At 42.1% G+C, this 22,217-nt stretch overlaps 1 protein-coding gene across 1 annotated transcript in view; it reads left to right on the top strand.

Annotated features, from left to right (window-relative positions):
• Positions 1-1,252: 1,252 nt before the first annotated feature.
• LOC122805244 (glutathione S-transferase LANCL1-like) overlaps positions 1,253-22,217 on the top strand; it is a 159,065-nt gene continuing 138,100 nt past the window's right edge. Inside the window, exons 1-2 of the mRNA XM_044075334.1 lie at positions 1,253-1,555; positions 3,238-3,420. Of these exons, the coding sequence (XP_043931269.1) occupies positions 1,253-1,555; positions 3,238-3,420 (486 nt within the window). The remainder of the gene's footprint in view (positions 1,556-3,237; positions 3,421-22,217) is intronic.

The raw sequence follows: 22,217 nt of genomic DNA, 5'->3' as shown, positions 1-22,217 counted from the left end.
GGTGTGCTGGCCATTGTGACAGAGGCCTCACAGAAGGGTGAGCTCCGTTTATCTCTCTATCTGGACAACTGGCTTCAGTAGGCCCAATTGACAGACTCCTTGATAGCTTTCCTAGAGTGGACAGTCTCGTGATAGCAGTTATTGATGGTCTCTAAGTTGTGAGAATCCCCTCTGATTCCATCCTTTAGGATTGCCTTCAGTAGAGTGGAGCTGGATGTTTTCCATTATTGGTTACTTCTGAACATCATGTCTTTGACAGCCTTCGTTGAGAATACATAGGAAAGCTCAAGCTCTAGGATCCTCTTGCACATTTTAAAGTTGACAGTGGCTACTGTCTTCACAGTATCATTTATATGCCTGTGGATGCAGTTGTTTCATTAGTAGCTGCAGTCACCACTTGCCTAATGGATATTCTTTTGGGGGTCAGACCACTGTCACAGGCCTTGGAATTGTGGATAGTCCCTACTAATCTTAAAATTCTCTATCCTGCTAGTAGACCCTTTGCAGGTTTTGAAGGTGCGTGCCTTGCTTGCTTGCTGGTTGTGGAGTCTTGGCTCCTGCGTATAACACAAGAAGTGGTTTCTCCTGGAGAAGGGAATCGGCATCACTTTTTGGAGTTGCATGCAAGCCACCTGGCCATGAAGGCCCTGGAGATTAAACAAGGGAATGCAGTTTAGTTAATTTCTGGTACATCATTTGTTTTGTTTTTATGGATTACTATCTATTGAATGACATTTTAAGGAATAGTGTATTTTTAAGGTGTTTGCGTAAAACTGTCATTTGGTTTATGTGCTACTTCAAAGTCCCAGCTTGTCTGCATGAATTGTTGAAATGCTGATACAGTTGTGTTTTCATTGATTTGTAATTTACAGCTGATTACTACTGAAGCATGATGGATTTCAGTGCATGCGGTATTTACCCTTTCTCTGAGGTTGTGTGACTGGAGTTAATGTATTTAAGTGGGAAGTGCAGGGAGCTTGCCCCACTGAAAAAAACATTTTTTAAAATGTGTGCTGTGTATTTTCAGTAAAACAACATTTTTCCATTGAATATTGAAGTATCCAATGTTGTCTTTTCCACTGTCTGTTATTGGATCCGATGACAGCAACTTTGGAATCTTCAGTCTTGGAGATTCATTCCTCTGCTCTTAAATAATAATAATAATGATAATAATAGTAAAATTTCATTGCCTTTTAATTTGCAAGAAATGCGCTCACTCAGAGAATATACAACACAGGTTAGGAATCCGGGTATGAGTAAATGTTTGAATTGCAATTATTGCAAGTGTATGGATGAAACTAATAATTTTCAAATGAACGGAATAACATACAAATTGAAAGGAAGATATAACTGTAATTCAACGTTTGTAACATATTTAGCAAGATGTACATCCTGTCCGTGTTTTTACATTGGTAAAACAGAAAGGAGATTACGAGACAGGGTGTACGAGCATTTATATGCTATTAAAAAGCTTAAGTTAGAAAATGCACTTGCTAAACATGTAGGTAGTAATAGAAACCATAGCATTAAGTTCATGGTGATAGATCAAGTTAAGGTAAACCCTAGGGGTGGACCAAGAAGCCTTAAACTTGATGAGCTTGAGTTAACCTGGCAAGTTAGACTTAATTCTTATAGCTTCCCCGGGCTTAATGATTTTTGTACGATCAGTAGCTTGTTAAAATTAGCTACTTTAAAGAGATGAAAAAATGTAAGCTATGTAATTATGGGAATAGCTTAGTATTTCTTCATAGGAGTGGTAGTACCACTTATATGTATTATTCGGGTTATCATTATGGGTTATTTTTAGTAATATTAATTGTAATACTTTCAATAATTACTTGTTTTTTGATTTTATAAATGAAAAAATGAGTAGTGTTTTTTAATTGATGGATGATATGTGTTGCCCTTTTAAATTTTCTGTATTAATTAAGTGGATTTCTTGTATTTATACACCAACCTTCGATGGCAGTGAGTATTCTGAAGAAGTCAGCATTGGAGGCTGACGAAAAGCGCTTAAATAAATTTTATTTATCTTCACAACAGTTTGTATTTGCTGTCTGCACTTATCTCCTACCCATATTTTCCTGTTACTCACTCGGAGTATGGTATAAATTAGCAGGCTCGAGGACATTGACAGGTTCCCTATTGAAATGTCGAATGCCTTGTCTAGAAATGCAGAAATAAGAAAACAGAGGAGACAAAGTGAGTATCAGACATTGCTTTTTTCCTTTTAAACTTGTTTTTTTTTTTTGCAGATGAGCAAGCTTGCCCTGCATCCACCCACCCTAAACACCCTAACACACACACACACACACACACACACACACACACACACACACACACACCAAGTCAGAGATCTCCAATGCTTAGAGAAAAGAGAATATTCTAAGAAATGTCAATGTTAAGTCCACAGTTTCAGTCATTGAGTCTCCGGTTTCCAAGACTTGGTATTGTGAGTGGTGACTTTTCAAATGGTTACTTATGTAATATGATGATGTGAATCTGCAGAGTGTTTAGTCCTGATTCCTGCATTATCAGAGAAATAACAGAATTGCTTAGAAAAGAAGGATAATTCAAGTGCTGATTTCACCAAAGATTGCCCCCTCATAAATCTACTGCTAAGGTAAGTATATATATTTTCCTTACTGGTGGTCCTAGATCATGATCAGTATTTGGAATACTGCATTTTAAAATGAGTTAAGTGCAGAAATTTTATAACACACGTGAGTTTGTCTTCTTTGGCAGAGGTTGGTGGGCTGCTTATGATATTTTTCGAAGGGTTGCTGTGGAAAGGGTCTACCTACATTTTTTTTTCTTGAGTGCCAATTTCTAAGACCAGAGTAATCACTATTCATATATATTTTTAATTTTCACAATAAGTAAAGTCACATTGTATGAAGACCAGAAGGAAGTGTAGTGCTTTACATGTTTTCATGCGCATTAACTCTGTGTTTGGGAAACAGTTGCAAGTCTGAGAGCTGTTGTGAGACAGAACTGATCTTTAATATTTACTAAGAAAAGCCCATGAATTCTAATGAGAAATATCAAATGCCTCATTTTAGTAGGTTGGTGTTTATAAATATTTGACAGACTCCGCAAATGAAGCATGACAAATAAAAAGGTAATAGAGCCAGCTCATTACTGCACCATGTTTGCTTTCAAAATAAGTTTGTTTTGCCCACGTACAATACAGCACAAATCTATTTTCAGTTATTTCCTTATCTGTTTTATTTATAGCCTGGCTTTGGTGTTGCTCAGGATAAACTGCTTGGTTTAGTGAAAACCAGTGTCGATTTTGTCTGTCAGTTGAAGTTCCCATCTGGAAATTACCCAGCTTGTATTGGTGACAGCAGAGACCTGTTGGTCCATTGGTGTCATGGAGCACCTGGCGTCATATACATGCTGCTACAAGCATATAAGGTAGAGTACCTAACTGTAATACACTTTGTAGTGCATAATGTCAGAATGCTCTACTGTCTTTAAAAGAAGACTGCTTTGTACTCCTAATTCTTACCTTTTCTAATCACACGCTTCTAGAATTTGTTTCTGTGTCTATCCAAGACAGTATTACTTTGTGCTATTTTGTTTTGCGTCTCTGGTGTTGAATTAGTTAGGGCGGCCCAGGGAAGGATCAACTTTTGCCTCTTCCCCTCATTTCTGAAAATGTATAGTTTTTCATTTTCTTGAATTATGCTGGTTACAAATAGGTTTATTTTTTATTTATTTAGCTAACCATTGATGTGTTGCAACACTCTGAATAAGTGCCTATCTTGGTTCAAGTAATATCATTAGCCATAAAGGATTGCCCAAGAACAGAGATGAACACCTCTGGATATGGTGTATTTATTCAGGGAAGAACTGAAACTGTCTCTGATGCATTGCACCCACCTGATTATCAGCAGTTAGATTATCGTGTAGGGATGTCACACAAACATTGGTGTGCTAGTAAGAAGATTGTGTCTGAGTTAGCAGCATTGAATGTGTATGAGCTATGCACTGAGATTGTTATGCCAGGGGCTTAATAAGTAACACACAAGCATTTAAGATGTGGTTTATCATCCATGAGATCTAAAGTCCAGCTGAACTCTTTAGAAGAACTATGTACCACATGTCATGCAAATTATTCTGGTTGGCTCATTTGCCTTAAAGATGTGCACCTCATGTGTTACATTCTTCTTTCGTTAAAGTTATCAATTATATTTCTACTTGTATATGTATGTGTTGCAATGCACTGTATTCCACTGGTTCTATAAGATTAACCTTAGAATTACACTAAGCATGCTGTGGGCTCTTCATTAAAAGGAACTTTTTTATGCATTCAAAATGTACTTTGATAAGTAAAAATTTGGTCCTTAGAATAATTTTAAAAACTCTGCTGCAGTGCATATATCTGGTTTCTTCATCATTCACTCATATCTGGAGAATTTAATAGGACAGTCGACATTGGACATCTGGCAATAGTCCTGTTAAATTCTCCAGATATGTGTTTTAAACAGTTCTTCTGTGATAAAAAAGTTTTGTTTTGGGGCACAACTTTTAAGGAGCCTGTCTCTTTGGCTTTTGACTGTTGCACTTGGAAAGTGTCTATTTCCATGCAAGATGACTGGCTTTTAATCTCCCTGGTTGCTCTTTTATTTTCCTAGAAATTCTATTTTTACTTTTTTTTTTTTTGCGTTATAAGTGTCTGTGAGCTCTTTTGTACAGCTTTTCATCTACCCCACAAATGCCTTAAGATCTTGATTCAGCTGAGTTACCAGCAACTTCATCTTTAAGCTGTGAACCTGCACATGTATTCAGATGCCACAAACACTAGAACTAAGGAGTTGAATCCCCACAAACATATGAATAGAATACATTGTATGGACAGATTTATTTCTAAGTATTTACCCAATCTCTGAAATAAATTGTTATATGTTAAACACAGTGATACACTTGCATCCTTTAAGAGAAACCTTGATTGGATGGACATCTTGTTTTTCCTTTCTAGAAATGGGAGGTATGTTGTGAGTATGCATATTGGTAAGATACAAATGATCTCTTGGCCTACTTGCAGTTTAATTCATCTGATCATGTGATCCTTACTTTGTCTCTAGCATGTAAATCTTGTAATCTTCTACAATTGCTTTCATAGTAGTGTTAATGACTTTCTTTCTGGTGATTTCTTTTACATTATGTTGATTTTTCAGGCAGCGCTGATATAGTTGGTAAGTAGTCTTCTTTTTAGCTTTCTGCTCATTACTAGTTGAGCTGGTGAGAGATTAAGCACCTGCAAGTGAAGATGCATATATTCCAAAATTGTGAGATTGCAGTCCTTGTGGCTGTTGACCTCTGTTCTTTCTTATGAGATTTTTACTATTTGGATTGTTCTTGCCACTAGTCCATTGAATTGTAGATCCTGTGGGATAGACATTATATGCTTGAGTTCCTAGTCATCTACAGATATGAAATTCTTTTACTTTCACCCATTGCTAATTATGAGAAGCATCAAGATTCCCTTTTCTTAAAAATGTATCTTTTACTGCTCCACTCACACTTGCATTTTTGTCTGTCAGTTTTATTTTTTCTGTGAACTTCAAATTACAGGACGCACCTATGAGGTAAATGGCTCCTCTAAACTGGAACAAATTAGCATCCAGTCAGCTGCATGGATAACATGGAACCGTGTATCCTGTCATTGTTCTTTGACAGTTGTAATGACATGCTTTTGCAGATGGCACAACTCTAGTACTACCTTTTCTAGCTGAGTTGATATTACTGGCCAAAACATACATCCTGCTATTTTTTTGCATTTGTTTTCTCTGTTATAATTAAGACATCCTGTTAACCTTTTATTTTCTCATTTGATTAGAAGCTATACTTTTTCAGACATGTTTGGTTGAAGCTGACCAGTTTTGCAGAGTATTTATGGGCCAAAGATATGGACTGTTCCTGTATTGGAGCTCGACCACCCCACAGACTCTCTCATCATCACGCACACATTCTGGCCTTTAGCAGTACTTTCAAGAAGCAACTGCTTAACTGTGATGGCAGGCCATGTACACTTTGAGTTGCTGTTTGTATTATCTTCCGTGAACAGACTGTAGGAAGCCCTCTGAGGATCGACAACATAGGTTTTTTTTCCAGAACGTCCAGGTATTGTTAAAAGGAACCAGCAGTACTTCTGCATAATCAGCAGCCTTTTTGGAGAAGAAATGCTGGTATTCAGTGACTCACAGTAGTTAATTTTTTACCAGGCAATTTTTGGGCATTTCTGCTCCCCATTTTCCTTCATTCTGTCTAGTGGAAAGCACTTAAGAGGACAATTCTTATTATACCTTCAACCTTAACAAAAACATTTTCTAAATGTAGTCCAGACAGTTCGCATCAGGTCTGATATCCCACCTGTTACCAAGAAATGGAGTGCAAGTGATTTATCCAGGTAAAATAAATTTAGCTAGCAAAACTAGGAGACACTGTCCATGTAAGGGAACAAGAACACCCATCTTTCTACATACTTAAGTGAATAAACTTCTTGAAACTTCAGCAAGGTATCTTTATTCCTGCCGCAGAGAGGGCTTCAAGAAGAGTGCCTCCTTGATCTGCTAGCTAAAGTGATTTTATCTGGTCTATTCTTTTATGCTGCAATTAACAAAAAAAATACTATACATGCGAGTATCAGAATCAGTAAAAGGCAGGTGGTAGTTATTGTTGTGAGGGAAAACAATTGCTTTTCTTTCCCTTACTTCACTTAATTCAGAGATTTTCTAATAAAACTAGAGATTACAGCCCCCCCTCAAGCACCATCTCACCAACTGCAAAATAAGTTCTAAGGCAAGGAATTTAGCATCTGGTCCTTCCAGTTTCTCATAAAGATGTAAGATGCACAATCCATACTGAATCACCATTGTCTTAAAAACAAGTTATCCTTGATGTCCAAGGGAACGTAAGTATGTTCTGTGGGTGTGCTTATTGCATATTTGTATGTCATGACCACAGATTTTCATTAAATGTTCCTACAATTCCAGATGGGCACCCGTCACTGGTACTTCCAAGCCTTTCAGCTGGGTCTTTCTTCAGTGCTTAGGTTCTGTATTCAGTGACTGACACCTTTGTACTCAGGCAGCAGAGACACTTCTTGCTCACCTTAAATGACTAGCTACTGGTTATCTGTCATCAGCATTGCTGATAGAAAGATCAGTGAGCTAACCCTAGTGCTTGTTTAGGGTCTTGGCTTCACAGTTAACCTAAAATATCCTCTTCTGCACAGTCATAGTACTAGAGTTTATCTAAGCAAGACTGAACTTTGTTCCTATCAGAGCCTTTTTACCTGTAGATTACCCCTGTGTTTTAGCTGCAGCCATCTTACAGTTTGAAAACTTCCTCTAGATGTCCGTAAAAGAGCAAAATCTCACTACTTTACACTTCTAATGTACTTTCAGCATAAAACTTTCTGTAGTTGATTAGCAGCATTTATTAATGCTGTAAATACAAAAAACAACAAAATAAAAATCTTAGCAAGGATATTCTTAATTTCAGTGGAGATTATATAGATAGAAGCATAAATAAAGTCGTGAGTGTGTGTATGTGTGTATATATATATATATGTGTGTGTGTGTGTGTGTGTGTGTGTGTGTGTGTGTGTATATATATATATATATATATATATATATATATATATATATATACTGTCTCGACTGACAAGTGCTTTATTGATAGACTGAAACAAACTGAATTGTAACTGAGCTGAACTGCAGTAATAATGATCACTATTTTTGTTTTGAAAATTTACATTATACCTTGTCTCTAGTTTGAATCCTTTTCTCAGCCTTGAGCCTCAGACTTTCTGACTTAAGCCATCTGGACAAGTTTTGTTAAAATGTAATCTGTAGCTGCCTTGTTTTTATCTGTGTTAAGGTCATTCTAATGCACAACAAAAAGTTTTCTTGAGAAACTGAGAGATCTGAAGTAGTTAACTTCATTTATCTGCAACATGTCGGTATTTTGATCCATTTCGGATCCAGGTCAGCAATTTTTTCCAAGCATCTGCTCCAAGCTCCTCCCCTTACCCATAATCCCTCACATCTCCTACCTTCCCCCATATCTCGTTTGCCACTTCATGCATGTGCACCGTAATCTCTTCAGCTCCAAGTTGGTTATAGTAAGTGGAAGTTTTTCTGGTATATTTAGTGAATGTGTGTGGTCATTTATTAACCCTTTCCTCCCCTTCGCTGTTTGTCGTCTTTTTTTTTTTTTTTTTTTTTGTTAAAAAAAAAAAAGTTAAAGTTAGTCAGGTAGTGTAGTAGGCCTAACCTGACCTTTGTGTGTGTGTGATGGTTTTGGTTTAAGTTTTGGCTGAGTGGGTTTTTGTTATGGATGAGCAGCCAAAACTGACTTTTAAAAAATGCAGTGTGTGGCCACAAGCTTTCACCAGCTGATGACCACACTCTGTGTGTTATTTGTCTGGGTGTTCCCCATCATGCTTATACCTTGTAGCATGTGTGCAGGGTTCAACCCTAGGGTCTTAAAGGAAAGGAAGGCAAAGCTGGTAGCTAAGGGCCTTCTACCAGTTTTTGCCTTGGACATGGCGACCTTGGCTCCAGTAGCTGATCAACCCCCCCCCCCCCCCCAGGCTGGGACTCAACCTCCCACTAAGCCTACTGAAGTGGGGACTAAAGGTAGAGAAAAGGAAAAGAAAGACAAGGACAAGAGAGGGGATAGGCGCCGCAAGCTGTCTCCAGAGTGGGAGCCCTTCCCTAGCCCACCTACCAAAGTAATTGGAACTACCTCACCACAGCTCCACTCCACTAGGTTCTCCCCGGAGCCGACTGAGCCCTCAGACACAAGGCCTTCATAGAGGTCTCACACCAACCAGCCAGATCCAAGCCGGTCACCTCCTCGCATTCGACTCTGAGTCTGTCAGAGCTAGATATGGACAGGATGATGCGGAGGTTCATTCTGACCTAAATCCAAATGGGAGTCTTGCCATGTCCCTCCCCAGCCGGAGAGGAGACCTCCATGTCCTTGTTCCATCCAATCTCTCCTTCCCCAATCCGACCTGTGGTTTCAGGGTTTATGGATCCAAGGATCATCTGAGCTGGGATTTCGGCGCCGATGGTTCCTCCAGCCTCAACGCCGGTGATTATCTTGAGTACCTCGGATTTGACCTGTTCGGATCCGAGCAACTCTCGGGCCGAGAACAGGAAGTCTGAAATGAGAGAACGGAGGTGTTTTTGGCTCCGACATTGTCAGATACGAGCCATTCCTTCGGAACCCCAGCTGCCTTGGCCCAGGTCCTCACGCCGGAGCCGTAGAGAGCTTCCTCCTTGTTGGTTGCTAAGGAGATGCACTCTCCATTGGCATTCAACGTGGTGGAGAGGGTTCTCTCCCAAGGATTGAGACCTCAGCCTATTGCCTTGGACTCCGCCCAGGCTCACGTGGATTTGGTCGTGACTCCCGTCAGCTTGTCCCAGGGACAACCCATGCTAGAGGACCCCCAGGTGAATCCCATCGTGGAACCCCCCATAACTTATGAGCCCTCTTTAGAGAGTCCCACTGAAGAGGGTACTGTAAGCATTCTTGTAAAAGGAGGCACATGGACTCCTCCCGAGTCCCTCACAGAAGATACTGACTTAGATGAAGGTGAGGGTTCCCCCAGGTCACCTCCCGAAGATGTCTCCTTTGGAGACATCATGGAGATCCTCCGCCAGAGGGGAGGTTGGTCAGCCCCAAAACCATCTATGGATGAGTCAGTATTCCTGGAGGCCTTTGGCATGGGCCCATCTACATCCTGGGTGTCCCCTCCTGCGGATCCCTTAGTGGATCTAATTACCATGCGGGCATGGAAGGAGCCTGACACTATAAAGCCAATACCTAAATGCCGGACAGGATCCTCTCTCCTCTCTCAGACAGACAGGCCTGGTACAAGGGATCCCCGGTCGATGCTATGGTGGTTGCAGCTGCCACTAAGAGAGAACTGGCACAGGAAAGTTCTTCGGTCTGCCCACTGGAAAAGGAGTCTAGGATGGTGGATCGATTTGGGAAGCGAGTTTTTTCTTCAGCAACATTTTCTATTCGAGCGCTGAATTATTTGGCACACGTCATATGACTCCAGCGATTCCTAGTCACAGAGTTCACTGTGTCATCCCCAGAGTCTTTGTCACTGGAAGACAAGCGACTGTTCTCAGCGAAAATGTCAACTCTCAAATCTGTATCGGACATGTCCATGCGTCTTCTTTCCCATGCCAAGGAAGGAGCGGCAAGGGCGGCTGGGACCAGCATAGCTATGAGGCGACATGCTTGGCTCAGACTGTCAATTTGTGGACCCCTTCAAGGCGTCATTCACAAATGCTCCCTTTGATGGTTCTTCCCTGTTCGGGAAGACAGTATGTGACCGCCTGGTCCAGAGTGAGGAGGACGGGAAGACTCTGTCTGCCATCGAAGTCCGCTTCTCTAGCCCTCAAAGATCCTTTTCTAAGAATCAGAGAGGGCAAAAGAAAATGTGGTTCTGAAAATCTCAGTTTTACCGGGACTCTCAGGACAACTCATCCCCTAGAGGCAGAGGGGGACAAGACAGATGCCGCCCCAGAGGCAGATGGGGGCCGAGGAATTTTGGGTCTAGGGAGACCTTTTCGGACAGACCCACACAGCAACCCTGAGGGGGTGGCCCAACTGTCCTATTCTGGAGGCAGTCGGGGGAAGATTATCATTGCACCTAACGGCTTGGGAGTCCATTACGGTGGACTGCTGGGTGCTCCAAATAATATCCAGAGGCTACTCCATCCTGTTTGTTGCCCCACCCGTCCAATCAAAGTGCCTCCCGGATGTTCCACCCGCTCAAAGGGAGGCGGCAGTGCAAGAAATTTCAAAGCTGCTTCGCAATCGAGCCATCAAACTGGTCCCCCAGATCAATCAAGATTAGGCATTTACTCCAGGTTCTTTTTAGTGCCAAAAAAGATGGGGGACCTCAGGCCCATATTGGACCTGTCAACCCTGAACCTGACTGTAGCCAAGCAGAAATTCCGGATGGTCACCTTGCAGTCCATTCTACCTTACCTCCGAGAATGCGACTGGATGTGCTCGATAGACCTCCAGGACGCTTACTAGCATATCAAAATTCGCAGAAGCTCCAGGAGATTCCTTCGCTTCCAGCTGGGAGCCAGTCATTTCCAGTTCAGAGCCCTACCCTTTGGTCTCAACACAGCCCCCAGGGTGTTCACCAAGATTATGGCAATCGTAGCGGCTCACCTAAGGCTTCAGGGAATTCAGGTGTTTCCTTACCTAGACGATTGGCTCCTCGCTGCTGCCACCAAGTGTCTTCTTTGCATGGCCAGAGACTCCTTCCTGCATCTTGCAGTAAACCTAGGGAGTACCATCAACATCTCCAAGTCCCGCTTGAACCCTACACAGACTTTGGAATTTATAGGGGCATGATTGGACACTCTACAATTGAAAGTCTTTCTAACTCGAGACAGGGTCCAGAGCCTACGGGCCCATGTGTCAGTGATCCTTGGCCCTAGGCTGCCAGTGGCGAGTGATGTTCTCTGAGCCCTAGGCTCCATGGCCGCAGCAATCTCAATCCTTCCCTGTGCGCCCCTTCACATGCGTGTGCTTCAGTGGACCCTGGCAGTACAGTGGTCTTGGCTAGACCTCCCCATGGACTACCCAATTCGAATTTGCAGAGCCTGCAAGATGTCTCTTTTCTGGTGGCTCCAGTTGTTGGAAATCTTGGCAGGGCGACCCTTCATAGCACCCACAGCCCAAGCCACAGTGACCACGGACGCCTCCCAGCTCTGGTGGGGGGGCACTATTTGGGGAGGACGGTCCAAGGTACGTGGTCCCAGACCGAGACCAGATTGCATATAAATGTTCTGGAGATGAGGACAGTGCTTTTAGTGTTTCACGCCTTTCACGCTGTTCTTCCCCCCCTGAGGACGATTGCAGTTCAGTCAGACAGCATGTCTGTTGTCTGGTACATCAACTAACAAGGGGGAACCAGATCTTATCCTCTCCGTCACAAGGATATGAGAGTGTGGGAGTGAGTATGAGTGTGTGGGAGTGGGCGATCTCCACCAGTCAGTTTCTGATTGTAACACACATCCCAGGACGCTCCAACATTTTAGTGGACAGACTGAGTTGGGCTATCCTAATGCCATACGAGTGGTCTCTGAAACAATCGATAGCAGAGAGATCTTCCTTGCGTGGGGTCAGCTTTGCTGCGATCTCTTCCCATCTCCTTCCAGCACGAAGTGCAACGAGTTCTTCTCTCTGATCCCCACACCAGGGTACTCCTCCAGAGACTCTCTCGTCCATGCTTGGCCCCCGGGTTACTTTATGCTTACCTCCCGTTACCTCTCATTCTGACGTTTCTTCAGAAAGCTTGCCGACTGGGGTGCAGAGTGATCCTCATTGCCCCATTCTGGCTTTGTCAGGTGTGGTTCCCCTTCCTCTAGACACATGTTCTAACTCCTCCTCGGATTCTGGATCCTTGCCCGGATCTCATCTCTCATCCCTTGGGCATCTGTCTGCCCGACCTGGATAGCCTCAAGCTGATGGCTTGGTTGCTCCAGTTCCCCTGATCGCTAGGGCTCCCGGTCTGTCATCTTCAGTAAAGACTATTCTGGTGGCATCCCACAAAGCTTCCACTAGGAACGTTTATCGCAGCAAATGGAAACGCTTCTTTATTTGGGCTTCTCAGAGGAACCTAGATCCCTTTACAGCCCCAGTTCCTGCAGTGTTGGAGTTTTTGTCCAATATTTTCCAACAAGGGGCTAATTCCTCCACTGTAAAAGTGCAACTGGCTGCCATCTCTAATTTTCGTATTGACGAAAATATGAATGCTCTGGCTTCTTTGAGACTGTGTAAAGCTTTTCTGAAAGGCACCTTTCTTTTACGCCGTCCAGTTAAGGACTCAGTCCGTCCTTGAGACCTTACCCTAGTTCTGCAGGCGTTAGTTGCTCCCTCCTTCGAACCAGCATCGTCAGTAGATTTGAAATTCTTATTCTGGAAGACAGCTTTCCTAGTGGCCATTACTTCGGCCAGGCGAGTTTCTGAGATTCAAGCTTTGTCTGCCGTGCCCCCTTACTTCATCTTTCATAAAGACGGGGTCTTGCTCCGCACGAACCCTTCCTTCTTACCGAAAGTTGCCTCTGAATCAGATATTAATCAGACAATTTACCCGCCTGTTTTCTTTCCACATTTTCAGAACATGGGTGAATATAAACTGCATTTGCAAGATGTTCATAGGCAGCTTTTTTTCTATTTACATAGAACTAAACCCTTTTGTAAGTCTGACCAGTTATTATTGTCTTTTTCTAGACCCTTTTTGGGTAAAGCCATATCCAAGGTCTCCTTAGCTAGATGGATTACACAATTTATACTCCAATCTATAAGGACAAAGGTCTGTCCCCGCTTGATCCTGTTAAAGCTCATTCTACCAGATCTATGGCAACTTCTTCTGCTTTTTGGTCTAGGGTTTCACTGTATGATATCTGTGCAGCAGCGACCTGGGCAAGGTCACATACATTTATTTCTCATTTTAAGTTGGATTTGATCTCTAGAGGGAGAGCATCCTTTGGCTCTGCGGTGCTCAGGAATATCCTTCTATGAGGGCCTCCCAGGAGTTTTCGTAGCTGGGGACTCTGTCCCACAGGTTGCAGATAAATGAAGTTAACTCCTTCAGGCAAAGATGTTATGTACTCACTATAACGTTCCATCTGAGTAGTTATACTTCATTTTCTGCAACCATCCCGCCCTCCTTACCCCAAACCTGTTCTAGGTTACTGATGTTATTGAGTTGCTGATAGTTTAGATATTGGCAAACTCGATCTGAGGGAAAGTAGGAGATGTGAGGGATTATGGGTAAGGGGAGGGGCTTGGAAAAAGACAAGTTGTGCAGGTCCCAGTTCATGTGGCAATATATATATTTACCATGAATCTAGTATAGCTGTGTACGAAGTATCTGTAATGGGTGTGTAATTTTCTGGTGATCTTTGGATGTTCTTCGTGTTTCACTGTTGCAGTCTTTACATTTGGGTAATCTGCTGCTAGGTTGCCCTCAGTCGACCTGAATAACAAAGTCTTGGGTCCTGTGTCGGTTGCTGTCTCCTCTTCCATGACGTTAGGTCGTGAGGGGTATAAAACATGCGGCCAACGCCATTTTATTCAGTCTTTCTTGCCGTGCAGTGCCCGAAGCAGAAGCAGTTTGCAAGTCCTGGTCGGCTGACTCATGAAATTTTCGCATTTGAGTTTCAAAACCAAAATCTTAAAACTAAAGCTAAGTACCCCATTGGGGAAACTTTTTCTTGCTCTTTACCGATGTCAGTAAAAGTTAATAATTGCATTACTTGTGGGAAGCAAATACCTCATAAGGATTTTCATTTGTACTGTATTCCTTGTCTAGGCCCAGATCATAACGTGCCTTGCTGTCGGTTTTGTGCTAGATTTAACCAACGTACTATTAAGCGTCGATATATTTTTGCTTCTAAATATTTTGGATCAAGATTTAATGATCCTGAAATGTCGTCGGCTAGCAATCCGACTACCGGAGTTTACAAAAAACGCAAAGAAAAAGACAGAGACAGGCCATCGAGGTCCAAAACCGACAACGAAGCTTCTCCTAAGCCAGTCGCCGGTACTCTGTGAGGCACTTTCGCAGCCCCTGATACCCACTACTTTTGAGTCGCAGGCCTCTAGCGAGACCCATTCGGAGTCCGATATCCCGCGAGATTCTCAGAGTATCGATCCCACGGATGTCTCTCCCTTGGATGGGTCTGGAGCCACTGAGCAGTCACCAGCTTCTGAGGATGTTTTCAGGCCTCAACATTTTTATGTTAAACTGACAGTAGCCTCAAAAACAAGATCAAAAACTTCTATGTCTAAAAAATCGACACATGAGCCACGTGCTCAGGCCCCTATGCCTAAAAAACAGATGATCAAAATGGCTGAGGACTTAATTACCTTGATCAGGGGTTCCCAACCCCCCCCCCCCCTCGCTAAGAGGCCTAGGCAAGGCACTGATTATGAATCTTCAGATCAGGTTTCCATTTCTTCTGATTCCTCTTCTGATCAGGAATTTTCTATTCCACCCTGTAAGGATTCTGATGCAGAGGGATCCATCCCATCTGCATCTCCTCCTGAGGATTACTCTTTTGAAGAATTTTTGCATACTTTAAGGGAACATTTTTACTGGAAGAGTCAGGACTTCTCAGAATCAAAAAAGAGGCTTAGGGATTTCCTTCTTCCTCAGGATAGGCCTTTGGCAATACCTCCTGTATTAGATATTGTTGATGATGTGTTTTCAGAATCAAGCATGGCTAATGATTCCCTACCTCCGGCTCTTAGTAAGCCAGACAGATATTACAGGGTTCCTGACTCCCACAAAATTCTATTCAAAAATCCTGCTGCTGATCCTGAGACTATTTCACAGGGTCCCAAAGGTGTAAAGGCCTCTACAGCCAAAAATCCTACCCCCTCTGATAGAGATTCCAGGGCACTGGATAGATGGGGAAAGAAGGTTTATATGTCTGCAACCTTGGCAGTTAGGGCCTTAAACTGCCAGTTTCATATGCTTAAATATCAACAGCATGTTATTGTATTTACTGAAACAGAAAATGATGTTGATTTCTGATTGTGTGGAAAATAAAGAATTACAGGAATTATTGCATTCATCAGAACAGGTTGGAGTGCATACTTTGTAATGTGGTTTTGATTCCTTGGAGGCCTCTTGCAGGGCCACAGTTACTGGATCTGTGATTAGAAGGCATGCCTGGCTCAAGGAGCAAAATCTGCCTGGTCATGTTGCAGCTAAATTGTTGGATGCCCCCTTGCAGCATGCAACTCTGTTTGGTAATAAGGCAGAAGAGGTTTTAAAGAAAATGGAAGACAATGCTAAATCTATGCAAACTGTAAAAGATTTCTTGCAAGTGCAGCCACCCAGGTTCAGTAGGCACTGGCCTACTAAAAACTGGTCCTTTCCTGTGTCCAACAGAGCCACTCAAGGCAAATCCAGGCGCTCAAAAGGCTCCAGATACCAATCAGAGGGTTCTTACAGGTCAAAGCAATGGGGTGCCTCCACCTCCAAATCTGGAGGAAACAAAGCACAACCCTACAGTAAGCAGTCTCAATGACTTCCCTCTACTTCCACCAAGCACTTATCTTTTGACAGCCCCCTTGGGAGGAAAACTAGCACTTCATGCTCAGAATTGGCAGTTAAATTACCCAGGACAAGTGGGTATTAAACATAGTATCCCAGGGGTACAGATTTAATTTCCATACTTTGCCAATTCCAAACGGTTGGCCAGATCTTCCACAAAAGCAGTGGGCAGAGGCTCAGAAGCAAGTTATGTCCCTCATGGATATGGGGGCTATTCATCCAGTACCAGAAAAGGAAAAAGGACAAGGTTTTTGTTCAAGACTTTTCCTGGTACCCAGAAAAGACCATGTCTGGCATCCATTACTGAACTTATCGATTTTGAATACGTTCCTGGACATTCCAAAATTCAAAATGCTGACTTTACAACAGCTACTGCCTATGCTGGGCAGGAACGCTTGGTTAGTGACTCTAGACTTAAAAGAGGCATACCTGCATATCCCAATAAGGGAATCATGCAGAAGATACCTCCACTTCAAGGCAGGTTTTTTGCATTACCAATTCTCTGCACTGCCCTTTGGCTTATCTACTGCGCCCAGGGTCTCTACAAAGTGCCTGGCACCAGTAATTGCATTCTGCAGACAAAGAAGCATACAAATTTACCCTTATCTGGACGACTGTCTCATTCAAGCAGAGGACAGGGACACTCTTCTTCAGCATCTGGCATTTGTAAAAAGGCTTCTAAACATGCCTAGGGTACACAATAAACGAAAAGAAATCCCAATTGGTACCCTCTCAAATAATTACATTCCTGGGTGCAAGCTTGAATACAACTGCCCAGATGGCTTACCTTACGCCAGGCAAACAAAGGCAACTGACAGCATACTTCAAACAAATGGCAACAAAAACCCAGTTATCTGCAAGACAAATTCTGCAGGCTTTGGGGTTCATGGCATCCTGCATTCTACTAATTCCATATGCGAGACTGCATATGAGGAAACTACAATGGTACCTAAAAGGTTTATGGAGTCAACATTGTCACAGTCTGGAAACAATGATTCCTCTCATTCCCTGCCTACAACAGGAGTTTCTTTGGTGGGCAGAGACATGTCACCAAAACAAGGGACTGTCATTCACTCTACCCCCTGCCACCCAAACCCTAACTACAGACGCATCAGGCTATGCTTGGGGGGGGGGCACCTGGCAGGGAGATGCCTTCAGGGCAAATGAAGCCCAAAACAAATGCATCTGCATATCAACCAGAAAGAGATGCTAGCTGTTCCAAATGCTCTGACAGCCTTCAAGGACTCACTTCATCCAGGACGACTACTGATAAAGACGGAACACCACGGTTATGTGGTACATAAACAAGCAGGGGGTACACATTCCTACCCCCTTTGCAGACTAGCCATGGCATTGTGGAACACAGCTTTGACTTACCAAGTACATCTTCAAGCTCAATTCCTGCCAGGAAAACAAAATACTCTGGCAGACGACCTAAGCAGAAATCTTATGGATCCGCACGAATGGAAACTGGATCCACAAATCTTCACCATGTTAACACAGAAATGGGGAAGCCCAGACAGAGATCTATTTGCCTCTCCCCCAAATTATCAGCTGGACAAATTCTCCACAAGAACTTATCACAGAAAAGCATGGAAAGTGGATGCCCTATCCTTCAGTTGGAAAAACCTGTCAGTCTATGCCTTTCCCCCTCTGCCTCTTCTCTCCAAGGTCTTACTAAAAGTCAGACAGGAAAAAACAAAAATGATCCTAGTTGCTCCGGACTGGCTTCGCCAACACTGGTACCCAATTCTAAGGAATATGTCTCAACTTTCTCCTTGGTACTTGCCTCAAATGCCTCGTCTACTGTCTCAGCAGAACAGTCAAATTCTGCACACTCAGCTCCAAACTCTGAACCTTGCAGCATGGCTGATCATTTAATTAGTCAAACAACACCTCTCAGTAAATCTGTGATGGATGTCATTTTGGAAGCCAGAAGGCCTAGTACTAGAAAATCTTATGCTGATAAATGGAAGAGATTCTGTACTTGGAACCAAGCACAAGGAACGGACACAGCAAAGCCCAATAATCCTCAGATTTTACAATATTTGTCTGAGATGCTTGACAAGGGCCTATCTTTTTCTTCAATAAAAATGCATGCCTTTGCCATCTTGGCTCATGACAACACAGAGCCTCCCCTCTTTTCTCATCCTCTGCTTAAACAGTATCTTAGAGGGGCCAAAAATCTAAGGCCTCCCAGAAGATCACCAACTCCTGCATGGGACCTCAACTTTGTGATGGAAAAACTCACCCTGCCTCCTTTTGAACCAGCAGCTACTGCGGATATAAAATTTCTATCTTGGAAAACAGCTTTCCTCTTGGCAGTCACTTCAGCAAGAAGGGTTTCAGAACTACAGGCTCTCATGGCTGTGGAGTCTTTTATTACATTTTACCCAGACAGGGTGTCCCTCAGGACCAATCCTTCTTTTATGTCTAAGGTGTGGTATCCATTGTGGCTCTTAACCAGACAGTTCACCTGCCAACATTTTACCCAAATTCACAGAACAAGGGGGAGCGGATTCTGCATTCATTGGATGTACACAGACAACTAAGATTCTACTTAAACAGGACCAAATCTCTAAGGAAGTCTGAGCAACTACTGTTAGCATTTGCTGCAGGGTCAGAGGGGAAGGCTATTTCAAAGCAGAGTATTTCTAAGTGGATAAGCCACTGCATTCGTTTCTGCTACTTGCACCATGGTAAACCTGTGCCCAAAGGGATCAGGTCACATTCCACCAGGGCTGCCTCTACCTCAGCAGCTTTTCTCAGAGTGGTTCCAACCAAAGACATTCTAGAGGCTGCTACTTGGAGCTCTGTTCATACCTTCACAAAGCATTATCATTTGCCTCTCTTCTCCAAATCCAGGGCAGGCTTTGCCAGTGCAGTTCTGCAGGGCCTTATAGCTGCTCCTAATGCTATTTAGTTCCATCCTCCTATCCATAGCTTTGGGATTCTACCCAAATGTAATGACTGCAACAATGAAACACGAAGAACATAGTACAGTTGTGTACACTTACCATAAATGTAGATCTTCGAGTGCATCACTGTTGCAGTCTGGGTTACCCACCCGCCGCCATCCCCCTTTTCAATAACTTTTCTTTCCTTCACTATATACTAAAGCCTTTGTGGTGTATTTGCTTTTAGATGAAGGTAAAGTTTATGTTGCTAAAAGTGCATTTTCATATATTTCTGTTTATATATATATATATATATATATATATATATATATATATATGTATACACACACACATATATATATTTTTTTCTCCCCATTTGGGGGGCACCTGACATCTCGGGCAAGAAAAACTGAATAAAATGGCGTCGGCTGCATGTTTTATACCCCTGACGACATGACGTCATGGAAGAGGAGACATCAGCTGATGCAGGACCCAAGACTTTGTTATTCAGGCCGACTGAGGGCAACCTGCCAGCAGACTACCCAAATGTAATGACTGCAGCAGTGAATACACACAAACATCTACATTTATGGTAAGTGTACACAACTGTACTTTTCAAATGGTATGTCATTGAGAATTTTGCCGACAGAAGCCTGCAGAAATACTAGAGTGGTAGTTATTTTTCCATCATTTGCAGTTATAGCTACGTTTTCAAATTGGCCCTAAACCACTAAGTCTTGACTGATGTTACCAGAAAAATGATTAGGAGCATTTTGGTATTTGAACACCATTTTAGGACTATTTTGGTATTTGAACACCATATCACACTAAGTTATGCAGGGGTTCTGATAAAAAGTAAAAAAAAAAACAGAAACAATGTGGTGAGTGTAAGTTCATTGTTCCGCCTTCAAGAAATGATGAATCTGGAACTGAACCAAAAAAGACAAATCTGGAACAGTGCCTTTCACATTCCAAGAAGGTTCATCATGAGTGAATTCATTAAGAGCATAAACTAACCAGTGTCAAAAATGTCTTGGACCTCTGCCTGCAACTTACAAGTCAGTCATTGAATGTCATTACCTCATAATCATCAGTACTTTCTGCTGTGGATGTCAAGGATGAACTTTTCAACAATATATATATATATATATCAGGCCATTCTTCTTGTAAACATCAGAGGTGGAAATGGCTGGGACTTTGACTCAAATTGCACCTCTGGGAAGTGAGGAGTTAGACCAATTCAAGGGGAATTTTGCAATTGAACAAACAATGTGGCACATGGTCTACTGACCTCAGTTATAATCTTTATATATATAAAACAACATATATACATATACCACTACCTACACCCTTTTCCAAGCACTTGAGAATGTTTCCAAGAAGGAGCTCTACCACAGCGGCAACCACTGTTCAGGACACTGAAATGTACTCGATGCAGTTCAAGACAAACATTTCTTTAATGTATGTATTTAACATATAGAGAGATGCAAATTAATATCACCAGCAAATGAGGGCAAGAGAAGATGAAGCTACATTATAAACACAATGCGTGGAATTTTTTTTCCTCCAAGATACAGAAGTCGTTTGTAGTTCGTCCTGTTGTAGTTATACTGCTGTTTCATAAGGTGGTTTGGCACTTGTAAAGGAAATTAAGACATTCAGTCTAGAAAGAACACTTGGATACATCGTTGAACTGTGTGTACACTGTATTCTCTGTCCCTCAGTCCAGGTCCTTTTGCTAATCAGCCAGCCAGTGAAGAAATATGGCACACAGTCAAGCAAACCAAGACTAGCGAACAATTGGCACCACATGAGATACCAGCCAAAGTCTTGTGGCTGGAGATTAAGAAATGTGTGAAGCTCCAGTGGCTCATTCTCATAATCTAGAACAGTTAAATTCTGGAAAACCTAAATAATACTAACACTGCTGCTGTGAAGGGGACACAGATAATAAATTAGAAGTTAGGTACTTGCTACTTTCTGCTGTAGGGAATACTCTCAACTATCTCTTCCTTTTCCTTACTACCTGTGAAGAGATCTTGCCAAAATCCCAGTGTGGGTTAAGACTGTCTCAAGGGCTAATGCATAGTTTCATTGTTAAGCAGATGTGTGTATGTCAGGAACAACATCAGCATATGTACGTGTCTTGTGTTGGCATATATGACTCTTGGTTTATTTACTCTTGCATACTTTTACATAGCTGTCATTCATTTTGGGCACATTTTTAAGGTAGACGTCTGCAAGATAAAATTGAATGATTTTACTCTGAAACAAATTTGTTAATTAGTTATTTTAGCAGTGTCAGTGAGGCTGTGCCTTTTCAAATATACTGATTCCCAAGTCATATTTTCAAAGAAATAGAATACTTTTTAAAACATCTTTTTTGTCATTAAATTTTAATCTGTAGTGTGTTAACATACATTAACAAAAAAGAAAACAATTTCATTGTTCTTGTCAAGCACTGTGCATATAACACTTCTTTGTAACAACTTCCATTCACTCCAGCAATACAGAAGTTGCTCATTTCTTGCCTTCTCTTAAACCTCACTCCTCCTTAACATTAATCTGCATGTTTGCCTCCCACAAATTCCATTTAATTCCTCTGTAATTTGTTCCTATCCTTTTCTAGAGATACCACCTTCATTTACTTTATCTCTTTCTCAATATCTTGTTTTTTGTTTGTCGAATGTTGTTTTCTGTTTTAAAAAATCTGCTTGGCCTTTTTTTTTTTCTGTGTGGGAGATGGACACTTAAATTATCTAGGCTGCACGTCTCATGTTTTTTTCACTGATTACTTGTCTATTGAGTGATCCTTAATACACAGTGAATTTCTGGGCCTTTGTCTTTTGTTGAAAAAGATATCAAGTCTGCATAAACTAAAGCACTGCTGGTGATTCCCTGCTGGGTGAGAAAAGTAAACCTTTATTTTTTTCTATAGCTGATAAAGCTGATTTCTGTTTTACCTGCTCCATTTTGTTTTCTGTTTTAAGAAATCAGCTTGGCCTGGTTTGTGTTCGATGTGAGAAATAGACATTGAAATTGTCTAGGCTGCACATTTCAAGTTTTTTCATTGGTTAATTGTTTTTCCCCACCTACCCTCTATTTCACTGATTTGCTTTTTAAACTTGGTGATTTTAACCGTTCCTGTAAATTGAGCTTAATAAGCTCCCCCCTTTCTACACTGCTGTTTG

The sequence above is a fragment of the Protopterus annectens genome, chromosome 6.part1, assembly GCF_019279795.1.
Source record: "Protopterus annectens isolate FY-2018-M chromosome 6.part1, PAN1.0, whole genome shotgun sequence".
NCBI classification, from domain to species: domain Eukaryota; kingdom Metazoa; phylum Chordata; order Ceratodontiformes; family Protopteridae; genus Protopterus; species Protopterus annectens.
Note: the sequence above shows the minus strand (reverse complement) of the source record. Positions and strands in the feature narration are given on the sequence as shown.